At 43.3% G+C, this 13,289-nt stretch overlaps 1 protein-coding gene across 1 annotated transcript in view; it reads left to right on the top strand.

Annotated features, from left to right (window-relative positions):
* The window catches only part of LOC135227042 (TP53-binding protein 1-like), a 125,132-nt gene that overhangs the window by 91,519 nt on the left and 20,324 nt on the right, over window positions 1-13,289 (top strand). The window contains exons 8-9 of the mRNA XM_064266835.1: window positions 9,893-10,173; window positions 11,976-12,207. Of these exons, the coding sequence (XP_064122905.1) occupies window positions 9,893-10,173; window positions 11,976-12,207 (513 nt within the window). The remainder of the gene's footprint in view (window positions 1-9,892; window positions 10,174-11,975; window positions 12,208-13,289) is intronic.

Raw genomic sequence — 13,289 nt, 5'->3', positions numbered from 1 at the left:
TTCCCAATATGAATATTGGCCAATTATTAAAAAGTATCGCTGAGCCAGAAAAGCTAGTAATAAGGAAAATAGAAAAGCTATATAAAATTAATTTGCTGAATTCTGCCATTTGATTCAACATTACAATTATTATTTTTATTAAACATAGTACATACATGTACCATAAAAATTCTCTCATTATTCAGAGTTATTTAATTTACACAGAAAAACTTTAGAAATTATTAAATTACATGAAAACATAACACTTTTTCAAGATTTTGCCAGGATTCGAAAGTGTTGCATTTGCATTTCCGTATTTGTGAAATACTTGCGTATGATAATTAGTTAGGTTCCATGAAAAGTTTGCGCTAATGTGAATTCGGGCAACTCAAATTGCATAAGATTGAGGTATTACTGTACTGTAACCATAAGCATAAAACACACAAAAATAAAGAAATGCAGAAAATTCATGACAAATCACGTAGGATGTGTTACTATATTTTTTTGATTTGTCTGATTTATTTTAGTGTATTTCATTACAAGTTTAGTTGACTAAGATTATTACACATATTGTTGATGTTTCTCTAATCACCATAAATAATATTTAAAATATGAATTTCATATACGTAGTCAATTCTCAACGTTGTCCTTCTCTCTCTAACAGTATATGTATACATATCATTTAATGAAAAATCAGCAAATTATCAATGAAACATTCCGACAAGTGACTGATGTGTGCCACAAAAATCTGCAATAAAATGAAACATGGAAATGTGAAACTTGTAATAACAGGTACACTGTATACTGCAGGTACTAAGAATGATTGTCTGAAAATCTAGTGGTAGACATTTCTTGAGAAGAGTTTGTGTTCCATCAGTGATTTAGATTCTTTGTCTTATACAGAGATAAGAATATTATGACATAGGAATTGTTCATACACGAAACAAACCTTCGGTCTTAACATTAGGATTTACTAGCGCCAAGCTGGAAACCGGTAGAATTAAAATTACACTTGTGAGATCCAGGGACTAATGGCATCTATACCAGGTCACGGGGCATGTATACCCAGAATGCCCACGGCTACCTGTGACCCACCAGTTATTTTCCTACCGCCTTTAAGATAAGACGTGTTACTGTCTATCTCATTTAAAGCCGGTTTTTCAGTTTGCCCGTTCTTTATCCATTTCATTTTTATTTTTCATTCCTTTTCTTTCTCCAAGTGTGATCAGTGTGTGGTAAGAGTGTATACGTGGTATGATGGAGAATTTTGCCTCAACATCGGGATCGTCTACCGTTTCGAAGAGGAGACAAAGGAAATGCCCAGGAGTCTGTGGCTTTCCATGTTCTAGGTTCCTAACTTCGGTGTCGACGGATCCTCATCCAACGTGTAGTAGGTGCAGGGAAAACGTATGTACGGTTACTAATCCGTGTTCTGTTTGTCGCGGTTGGTCGGTGGAACAGTGGAAGAAGTTCTATGGGAAAAGCCAATACAAAAGGAAGGGGGTGACGCCATCTTTGGATGACCAAACCTTACCGGCTTCTTTTGTATCGGTAATAAACCAGGCTGCTCCATATGTTTCTCCACCTGCTTTTGATTTGTCTCATACCCCTTCGGTTTCTCCTAGCGGTTCTGTATTGGAAACGTCAGGAGGGGCCTTGGGTAATTTTATGAATAATTTGCACTCTCCTTTGTTCCCAGCAAGTAGAGGGGGAGATCCGCCATCTTTGTTCCAGGCTCCTGCTACTCAAGCGCATAGGTTAGATGGTACGTGGTCAGCGCTAGGCCTACCAGGCGTACCAACCTTGGATGGTCTGCTTGCGCATTATATGACGTCACGGTTCCAGCAGGGTCCGGCAGCGCTGAATGTTCCTCATCCCCCGGGCTTGCAATTTATGGGAATTAATGCCGCGGCTTCACCATCCCACTCAGTATTTACAGCGATGCAGAACGTGGGAGGTAGTTTGGCAGCAAACGTGCGGTTGCCAGCAGAAACCTCTCAGTCTCTCCCTACGAGAGGGATGACGTCACAACATACGTCACACTCCGATATGGCAGGCGTGATGACGTGTCAGACCGATTCTCGCCCTTTTTCGCTGCACCCAGACGCTAATACGCCTTCTGACCCGTCAGTGCAAACTGTAATGCAGAAATTACAGGATATAGAGAAGAGAATGAATAAGAGAGACAAAAAGAAAAAGTGTGAGTCGCCTTCTTCGTCTTCTTCCTCTAGTTCGGCGTCATCGCTAAGTCTGATAACGTCACGGCGAGCGCCAGTCAAGCGTTGGAGGAGGATTCGGGAGTTCCTGGCGGATCCTCGGGCTAAGAGGAGAAGAATCAATTCTTCCTCATCTTCGGACCAAGACTGTCATTTCCAAGTCAGCAAGAAGGTCGGAAAGTCAGTGGCTATTAAGCACAAGGTTGGCAGACGAAGCCGTTCGCAAGAATCCGAACAAGCGAGAGAGGTGACGGCCGGCGAGCTAGCAGCCGAGGCGGAGTTGCCAGTTCGGATCGCAAAAACTGCGATACCTCTGGTAAAATCGACGTTGGCGGCGAAAGGTGCAGCAGAGGATGGAATGCAGGTCCCAGTTTCGCCCGTAAGGCCGTTCAAAATACGTACGAAGGACGATAAGGCTCCTATTAAAAGTACGAAAAATAGAGAGTTGGCGACCTCGGCGGATACGTTCGTGGAAGGCAGTGTCCGTCTGGATAGAAGGTCGAGGCCGGGCTCGCCGACGCTCGAAAACGATGCCAATACTAATAGAGACGAACTTATCTCTGTCTTAAGGGAGCCTTCATCTTGGAGATCTAGACGAGATAATCGCTCTAGATCCATGAGCAGAGAAAGAGTGAGACGTTCTCGTTCCCCTGCTGACTATCCGGGATCGAGCCAACAGCGGCCAGCAAAGATCAAAGAGACCGCGGCCGTAGGGGCAGGCGGCCGTGGAATTCCGGGCAGTCTGTCAGAAGATAGAGGCAAGACAACATCCCTTGTGACGGAGAATGGTACACTAGAGCCGGAGGAAGGAGAAAACCAAGAGTTTCTGGCCTCGTATGCAGAGGTGATTGATTTGATTCGTCAATTCAATAGCCTTTCGGAGAAGACAGAAACACCGGCCAGTATGCTTCCTCCTGGAATTGACATGGCATTTGGACTAAAGAGGGATACCAAGGTGTCGTATGAATTGCCTTGTTCGAGTCATGCGGAATTGGTCTTGCAACACGTAAACGCAAAGATTGCAGGGAGGGATAATTCCTTAAGATCTAATAGATCATTTAAATTTATTCCCCCTCCAATGATAAAGCAAAGGAAACATTATACGACACCGAAGGTCCCTTTGCTGTCTAGACAAATGAACCCTAATGTTGTAAGTTTAAGGCCTGGATTAACCTTGGATCAGGTTAAAATGGAGTGCCCTTCGATGACGTACCAAGAGGCTGCTACGTTAGAAGCAACAGCTTCTTCTGTCTTTCAGGCTGCTTCTTGGTTAGACCTTTGGTCAACAGCAGTGGCGAAGATTGCATCCTCGGAAGGCAACAAGGAAAAAAGTAGTGGATGAACCATTGTTCATTAGATTACTACAGTCAGGTTCCAAGGCGATTGCGTACCTGACAAACGTAAGTGCCAATGTTTGGGCAAATATCCTGCTAATGAGGAGAGATGCAGCATTGGCTAGACTAAGCCGCAATGTGGATTTGGATTCCCTGTTAGCAATGAGGAATGGGGATATCTTGGAATCGCAACTGCTGTTGCCAGAGGTCATACTGGAAGAGGCGATAGATAGAAGAAGGATGGACACTAACGATAGGTTGGTGCAACAGGCAGTTAGGAAAACGTCTAACAGTCAAACTACTCCTTTGGAGGGAAGACAACAGCAGATGTCTCGAAAGAAGACTGTGAGACATAGCATCCCTAATAGAGTCACAAGACCCTCTTCCCCAAAGAGGATAACTCATCGGCCCTTTCACAATAGAAACAACAGAGGAAGGGGCAATAGGGGAAGAGGGAGAGGCTCAAGAAGATAGGATGGGTGCCTCCCATCACTCGGCCACACCAGTGGGGGGTTGCCTGGCAAATCACTGGAAGGTGTGGCAGGAACTAGGGGCAGAGCAGTGGGTGGTGGATGTTCTCAGGATCTGGTATTTGATCCCGTTCGAGGTAACCCCTCCCCTGACAGATCAACCATTACCCCACGTCACTTATGCCCACAAATCTCAGAAGGCCACTATTCGTGCCCAGGACGAAGTGAAGAAGATGATGGAAAAAGGAGCTGTGTAACAAGTATGCAGTCCGACAAAAGGCTTCTACAGCAGGATTTTCCTGGTACCCAAAGCCAACGGGGAGTGGAGGACAGTAATAGACCTGTCAACGCTGAATCTGTTTATAAGGAAAACCAGTTTCAAGATGGAAACTCCGAAAACGGTTCTACAAGCAGTCAGAATCGGAGACTTTGTTTTAGCTGACAGTCGATCTAAAGGACGCATACTTTCAGATACCAGTCCATCAGTCTTCAAGGAAATTTCTCCGCTTCAGTCTTGCAGGGAAAGCTTTCGAATTCAAGGTCCTGTGCTTCGGATTGCAACGTCTCCTCAAGTTTTTACAAGAGTGTTCACCTCCTCGTGTCGGCATGGGCGCATGCTCAGGGGATCAGGCTAATAAGATATCTGGACGATTGGCTGGTGATAGCAAAGTCCAGGGAGAAATTACTCAGGGACAGGGCGGCCCTCCTGCAGCTTTGTCACAGCCTAGGTATTGTGGTGAATCAGCAGAAGTCGCAGTTGGATCCAAGTCAACGTTTGGAATATCTGGGAATGGTGATAGACACAACACAAGCCAAAGTATTCCCGACAGACCAAAGAGTAGAGAAATGCAAACAAGTGGTGAATGCCTTTCTGGGAAAGCAGACACAGCCAGCAAGACAGTGGCAGGTGGTGCTGGGAATCCTAACCTCCCTGGAGAAGCTAGTACCACAAGGAAGGCTACACCTTCGGTCCCTACAATGGAGGATGAAGGAGTTTTGGTCACCAACAGTAGATCACCCGTACGAGCAAATTCCCTTGTCGGCAGAAGTGAGGAAAGACTTGCTGTGGTGGGTGAACGACGACAATCTGACAGTGGGTGTCCCCCTTCAACAATCCTCCCCAGACCTCTTGCTGTTCTCGGATGCGTCACTAGAAGGCTGGGGAGCCCATATGGAGGAGTTGATGGTGTCAGCAAAATGGAGTTGCAAGGACAGAGAACTCCATATAAACGTGCTGGAGTTGAAAGCAGCTTTTCTGGCTCTACAGGAATTCAGGGAGAGAGTAAAGGGACACTCAGTGGTATTGATGTCAGACAACACCACAGTAGTAGCTTATATAATCAAGCAAGGAGGCCTAGTTTCTCGGCAGTTACATGTGATGACAGTTCAACTTCACCAGTGGGCTATAGAGAACCTGGTAGACATCAAGGCCAGGTATATTCCGGGAAAAAGAAACATAGTGGCCGACAAGTTGAGCCGCAGGGATCAGATTCTGGGAACGGAGTGGTCCCTACACCAACAGGTAGTGGACAGGATGCTCATGTTGTGGGAAGGACCGATCATAGACCTATTCGCAACCAGGTACAACAAAAAGTTGGAAGTGTATTGTTCAGTAGTCCCGGACGCAGAGGCAGTAGCAGAAGATGCGCTACAACACCCCTGGGACAATCTGGACGTGTACGCATTTCCTCCATTTTGTCTAATCCGTCAGGTTCTGAACAGGGTAATGCGGTCTCAGAACCTCAAGATGACCCTGGTAGCCCCGTTATGGCCGAAAGCAGAGTGGTTTCCAGACCTACTGGAACTCCTAGTAGATGTGCCAAGAGAGTTACCTCCATGGAGCAACCTTCTGTGTCAGCCTCACGTGGAGAGGTACCACCAGTCGGTGAAGTCCCTATCGCTTCACGGGTGGAGACTGTCAAGTATCTCCTCCGAGCGCGAGGGTTTTCGCAGAAAGCAGCAACTCAGATGGCAGGTAATATCAGAAAATCATCTGCGACAGTATACCAAGGAAAGTGGTCAGCATACTGTGATTGGTGTCGTAGAAGGAACGTGTCTCCACTCGGTACCACTATTCAGCAGTTAGCAGTCTTTCTGATATATCTCAGAACAGAAAAACATATGTCTGTATCTGCAGTGAAGGGGTACAGGGCAGCTCTAGCCTCAGTCTTACGAATGAAAGGAGTGGACATATCGTCTTCATGGGAGTTGGCCATGCTGATGAGGAGCTTTGAACAGTCATGCCCACCAAAGGAGCTAAAAGCCCCAGATTGGGATCTGACCAAGGTACTGAGTAGTCTGACAAAACCCCCCTACGAACCACTAAGGCGGTCCACGGATAGGAGCCTGACCCTGAAGACAGTCTTCTTATTGGCCCTGGCTTCAACCAAAAATGTGGGGGAGCTACATGGCCTCTCATATCTCATAAAGCACTCGAGAGGTTGGAGATCAATGGTATTTGAGTTTGTCCCAGAATTCGTGGCCAAGACCCAAAATCCAACAATAGTAGACGGCAGATTCGACTCCTTTACCATACCTTCCTTGGCAGACTTTGTAGACAACGACAAAGCTGAGATGCTCCTGTGCCCCGTCAGGGCACTAAGGGAGTACTTAAAGAGAACAAGGCACCTCAGGCCGGGGTGCCAGAGGTTGTTCATAAGTACAGGACGGAACAAGAAGGAAGTGTCCAAGAATACAATATCATTTTGGCTAAGGGAGACGATCAGAGATGCTTATACGGCAGAAGACAGAGGGTCAGATAGCCAGGTGGGAGCTAGAGCTCATGACATCAGGGGGTGTGGAGTGCTTCCCTGGCATTTAAGAAGACATGTCTGTGGATAAAATTCTGAAAGCTGGTGTGTGGAAAAACGCCAAACAACTTTCACCTCATTTTATTTGAAAGATGTTGCCCATAGATCCTTGGACACCTTTTCCTTGGGTCCAGTGGTGGCAGCCCAACAAGTGATATAGTTCATCCAGTGCCCCTGACGGGTCAGTTTGCGTCTAGTCTAAGATGAAGGTATGAAAGTAGAATGAATGGGATGACTGGTCTTTTTTCTTTACTACTTTCTTCCTACTCCTTTAACTACGGGCAATATGAAGGAGAGTACCGTCATGTGCTGGAACGGACTAGATGCAGGTGAGATGGTCAGCCATACTGTGAAGCTATCTTAGCTGATGATATACTTTTCAGTAGCAACACACCCCTCTGGATAATAGGGAAAAGAGGGTTGAAGGTGGATCCAGTTGCAAGGGACAAGAGTAAACAGTAGAATGGTATCTACACCCAGTGGGAGAAAACCAATAGATCCGCTTATATCTTTGGTCCTAGGTTCATTGTCCATTCTCTTAGAATTTCCCTATATATTCGGAAATGGATAAGGTGGCAAACTCCCAGTCAGTTGTAGAGACTTACCTCCCTCCAATAGTAAGTCTATCCTAATGTTAAGACCGAAGGTTTGTTTCGTTTATGAACAAATACCAAATTTGTAACTAATTTGTATTTTTCATAACTAACAAACCTGAGGTCTTAACAGTTAAAGGCCCACCTCGAACCACCCCTCTAGCAGTCTAAACTGGGTTAGAAATATAACTGGTGGGTCACAGGTAGCCGTGGGCATTCTGGGTATACATGCCCCGTGACCTGGTATAGATGCCATTAGTCCCTGGATCTCACAAGTGTAATTTTAATTCTACCGGTTTCCAGCTTGGCGCTAGTAAATCCTAATGTTAAGACCTCAGGTTTGTTAGTTATGAAAAATACAAATTAGTTACAAATTTGGTATTTTTCCCTTAAATGTTAGGTGGCAATTGTTACACCGCAAAGTTGAAGAAGTTGGATAGCCTCATAGGAAGAGACCAGGGGAAAAGATGGGAAATAAAAGACAGAAAGTAATGTATCTTGTCAAGGGAACTGTTGGAAGTACCCCTTTGGGGAGATCACCCATTTTAAATTTCATAAACTTCATCTGGGACTGTTATTTCATATTCATAAAATACAAATGTACAAGAGGTGCATGTTTATTTTTACATTTCTTATTCCGACCATCATCAAATTCACTTTCAGTACCCACAGTGGACATAGTAAGTTACAGTCCTTGACTGCTAACAGTACATGTAATATAAAGTTATTGCATAAATATAAAAATGCACGCAATAAGATACTGTTTACAAATAATTAGCAAAGTTTATGAAATACACCTGTGTAAGTAACTACCATAATTTAATCCAATGCTATATTTAAATCTTTAGGATGCATAGTAAAACTTTGTAGTATAAGTATATACTAAATATATTCAGTATATCTCAGGTAACAGATGCCTCACTTAAGGGACAATTTGGTTCACTGAAGTTTTTTAAAGAAAAAAGCAGCTCTGTTAATGGATATTGCTCTTGTTTAAAGACAGAAAGGCGACTCTTAATTGAGTGCTAAGCACTTAACTGTATCGAACCCAAGTCATCTAGAAGGCTAGAGATACCAACAGGGCAAGAGATAAAAAATCTAGAGATTCAGAAGAGAATAGTGGAAAAATGTAGTGGTGTCTGATTAGTTGGTCTAGTATAGAAGTATAGGGTGATCAAACAGAGTTTCTACCATGATAAATCATAAAAAGGCCATCAATGGAAATGATGCTTAGGGAGTGAAATCTTTTATGAAACAAAGGTCTCAGAAAATTAAGAGGTTGAGAAATGCTGTTAATTTGGATAAATGAAAATGAGTCAGCCAGTAACAATGCTTCTGAGGCCATCTTATATGAGAGGGCAAGAAAATGGAAATTAACTTCTATCACTTTAGTTTAATGCTCTATCCATTACTGAAGTTATCAAACCAAGACTTTGAAGATGTCAGTCAGCTTTTGGTTTTCTGTTTTTGTAGGGGCTCCACTTACAAGTTCAGAAACATTTTTGATAGGACCAGTAATAGCAAGTAGGCAAGTGATTGATTAGGCCACACAATCACATTGCACAGTACTTTACCAAAGTGGGTAGTTAATTCATGTAGTAGATCATAGAATATGCCACAAATCTTTAAAAAGAAAATAAAATCTTTTTTGCCACAAGTAACCAACAGTAAGGCCTCATTTGAACAGAAAACTTAGGCGAAAAATGCTGTCCATAAAAATAGTGGTTGCATAACTCAAGTAATAGTTCTGGCCCCATGGAAACTGAAAATTATTTTTACTGGGAGTCCCATCCTCCCAACAATAACTCTTTAGTATTTGGATACTGAGTAGGGTTCAGTTAGCCAAACTCAAGATGCCAATAGTATGTTTGGTATATTGTTTCCACTCCTCCCCCTTGCAGAATGCCAAGTTAAAACTACAGGCAGTCCCCGGGTTCGGCTTACGACGTTCTGAGGTTGAGGCACTTTTCAATTATATTCATCAGAAATTATTTCCAGAGTTACGACTCCTACGACGCTGATCTGGCACAAGAAATATGACACCAAAAATGCAAAATAATCAATATTTGAAGGTTATTTTGATGAAAAATGCAATAAGAATGCAGTTTACATGGTTTTGAATGCACCCAAAGCATTAAAAGTAAGGTTTTCTTAGGATTTTTGACAAAGTTCCGCCTTACAACGATTTTTCGGGTTACAACGCGTCTCAAGAACGGAACCCCCATTGTAACCCGGGGACTGCCTGTATTATTATCAAGAGTGTCTCCACTTCTTGCCTACTCCAACTTTCAGCTAGCATTTTGCATTTGTAAAACAAGAGGTTTGTGCATATGAAACATGAAAGTTTCAAAATTTCTGTCTAAGTATTTTTTCTTATTTTGGGCAATATCCAGGACAGTATACCTGCATTTATGCAGTTCTGCTGCCTGCTGTGGTCTAACATTGCTGTAAGGAAAATATTTTACTAAGTGCATTTTCAATTTTTTGCAGATGACCTTCCTCCTTTCGATAAGGAACACTTAAAGCAGCAAATTTTGAAAGGTGGGGGAAAAGTTATTGAAAGTTATACAGACGCTGAGATGATCTTAGCTCAACAGGGGAGGCCATTGATTTCAAAGCAAACTCCAAAATCAAAGAAGCCCTCTGGCCACCCCAGCAGCACAGTTCTTTTGATTTCAAATACTCATTGTCGAACATCTAAGTACATTCAGTGTTTAGCTGCTGGTATCCCAATTGTCTCATTCCAGTGGATTATCAACTCATGTGCTCAGGTAAGAATGTGTCAAATTTTGTATTACAAGCTAGTTTTTGTATACTATGACAGAAATATTTGTAGATAATTTAGTTTAAGTAAAACTAACAGATGATTTTGTAATAATTATGACTAAGAAAATGTGCAGGAATTGGCTTTTGCTTATGATTAAGAGACAGATGTACCAACCTCTTCCCCCTTCCTCATGAATGCTTATATGTATTTAAAGCTGGATCTCATTATTAACAGCCAGAATAAATATGGGAATGAAGTCAATGTAATCCATAGCAAAATTTAGACTTCCCATCTGTTTGGTAGTGTAAATCATTGTTATTTATTCCAGTAGTAGGGTACAAACATGGGTTGCATAAGTTTTGTAATAGGGCAGATGTAAATTTCAATTATTTGTGATCAGCAATTTTTAGAAAACCAAAATACGATTGTCTAACCCACGAGGACTGTCTCTATAATCACCTGTTTCCCCCTGATGGTGCTGGAATGTTTATGTTCAGGTCAGATTTCTTCATGCCATTCACTTATACAGGCAGCAAATCGGCGTTAGTCATACTGTGATGATTTATGGCTAATTTTCTCCTGTATGGTATTGTGCTCTCTCTCTTCTCCTTTCCTCTCTCTCTTCTCTCTTTCTCCCTTCAATGGTTATTGTGCTCTCTCTCTCTCTCTCTCTCTCTCTCTCTCTACTCTCTCTCTCTCTCTCAATCGTCATACTCGTCGTCTCTCATCATTATGTCATTTACAACAAGCAGAGATGAAAGTATTAGGCTGTATAGGAAAGTGCTTGTGGAAACCAAATGCTTCAGTTTTGCAGGATAACACAGTCTATGTTAGTCTAGCTGTTGAGACACAAGTGTGGTTATCTTGGTAGATTATGAGTGATCTGATGAGAGGAAGAAAATTTTGTGAGGTATCGGAAGGTGCTAGAGGCCAATAGTTTACACAGACAATTAGTTAGGGCACACCGGAAGCTTACTCAGTATTCCTTTTGTCTTCCGGTGTTGCTTCTCCTCCTTCATGAGTCTACCTGATAGCCTAGGTTAATTCCTCTTCATTTCCTCCCTATTTTTACTGAATATATGTATTAGGGCCAAGATCACCCCCCCACCCCCACCCCCACCCCCCACCCCCGTGTTCACCCTTTTTCAGTTTTCCCTGCAAGAGAGGAGGTATGGGAGCTTTGGCATCTGTCAGTAGTCTGCCCTCTGGACTGCCATGCATCAGTTGGTTTTCTCCTCTGACAAGTAATCAAGGCGTGTCTCGGGACCAAGGTCTATGTCCTTCAACACCTCTCTTACTCTTTTCTGGTTCGGGTTTGGTGCTTGGTGCTCGCATTCACTGACTCCAGTGTTGTCAACTTTGTCAACCTGAAATCTGCCAAACCTAGCAGTTTTTTCTGCTAAATTGGCAGAACTGGGTGACTTAGAAACATCCCTTTTGGAGAGAGTTATTGTGATGTATATGAACCAGTAGAGTTAAGGATTCTAACATATTATGTTTGCCTCAGTAGTTCTGAACTGCGTGTCTGTTCTTCAGTTATCTTTTGCCCCCAACTGGACAATAACCCTCCCCTGAATTGCATGCTAGATTTTGAAACCCACTAAATACAAATTGTCTTAGAAAATTGGTCATTTCAGGAATGCCAGTTTGGCTATTTTGAGGAAAATGTATTATGTAGGCTTTACTTTCATTAATAAAGGCACTATGAATTGGGGCATCATGTGTTGAATATTTTTTGTTATAGTTGTGATTTTTTCATAGTACAGTATTGTATTGCTTTATTTTTACACATTTCTCTGTTTTTAGGATAGATGTATGGACTGGAGGCTATATTTGTTGCCATCAGGTGAAAATGAATCTGGAGAAATTATGGAGCAGAGTTTAATACCAGAAGAAGGATTCCAATCTGGACCCCCACTGGTCTTAGAAGGAGAGTTGGTATTTCTGGCAACATCAGCTAATAAAGAATTCACTTCTTTGTGGCAGCCGATTCTTACCATGGCAGGAGCAGATGTACGAGTTAAACCAGCAAAAACAGGTATAAATAATTGTTTTGTTCATGCCACTTACCTGACAGATATATATATAGCTGTATTTTCTGACGTCCGACAGAAATTTCAAAACTCGCGGCACACGCAGTGGGCGGCCAGGTGGTAGTACCCATTCCCGCCGCTGGGAGGCGGATATCAGGAACCATTCCCATTTTCTATTCATATTTTTTTCTGTCGCCGGTCGGTAAACAACTGTTTACAGACCTCTGCTCAGGATTTTTTGGAATTTGACTCGCTTTTAAGTATCTGATTGATTTTTTGGTATTGAATTGGATTGTTGAATTGGCATGCGCGATAGTGGACCGTTTTTTGATTTTGGATTGACTTTTCTATATAAGATATGTCTGGATCAAGTGCTGTGAGTTTCAGAGTGTGTGTGAGGGCTGATTGTAAGGTGAGGCTACCGAAAGCATCGGTAGACCCCCACACAGTATGTATGAGTTGTAGGGGGCTTAATTGTTTGATTGATAATCGGTGCAATGAATGTGAGAAATTGACCGATGATGATTGGAGAGTATATGAGTCCTATCGCCTTAAATTGGAGCGCGATAGGATCAGGAGGTCTTCCTCCAGGAGTGGTTCTACCAAAGGTAAGGCTAACATCTCTCCTACATTAACACCTGTAGTGTTTACAACCCCTAAACCTGTGTTGCCTTCGGGCTCTGATTCTGTGTCGGGAGAAGCGAATGCTCTCTCTCTGATTTTGGAGTCTCTTCGCACTCTGGAGACCAAAGTGAAAGCCTTAGAAACTGGCTCGGTGCAAGTGTGTGATCGTGCCCCCAGTGTTGTGGAGGGGGCGTCAGATCGGCCCCATATTGCCTCTAGGCCTAGACCTCTATCAGACTCCCAAGACCCAGGGAGTAGGTATGTCGAAAGCCGCAAGAGGGTTACGGGGGCTTCCCACCGATCTGGCGTCCCTTCGGCAGGCCTTGTAGCAAAGTCCCAGGCTGCCAAGGAGCGCGCGTCCTGAAAGAGTGCTTTTCGTCCTCCGAAGCGTCCTCCGCGCAAGGGGTGGAGCGCTCGGAGAGACTCTCGTCCTCTGAAAAGGACGTTTCGTGCGGAGGACGCT

The sequence above is a fragment of the Macrobrachium nipponense genome, chromosome 15, assembly GCF_015104395.2.
Source record: "Macrobrachium nipponense isolate FS-2020 chromosome 15, ASM1510439v2, whole genome shotgun sequence".
Lineage (NCBI taxonomy): Eukaryota > Metazoa > Arthropoda > Malacostraca > Decapoda > Palaemonidae > Macrobrachium > Macrobrachium nipponense.
Note: the sequence above shows the minus strand (reverse complement) of the source record. Positions and strands in the feature narration are given on the sequence as shown.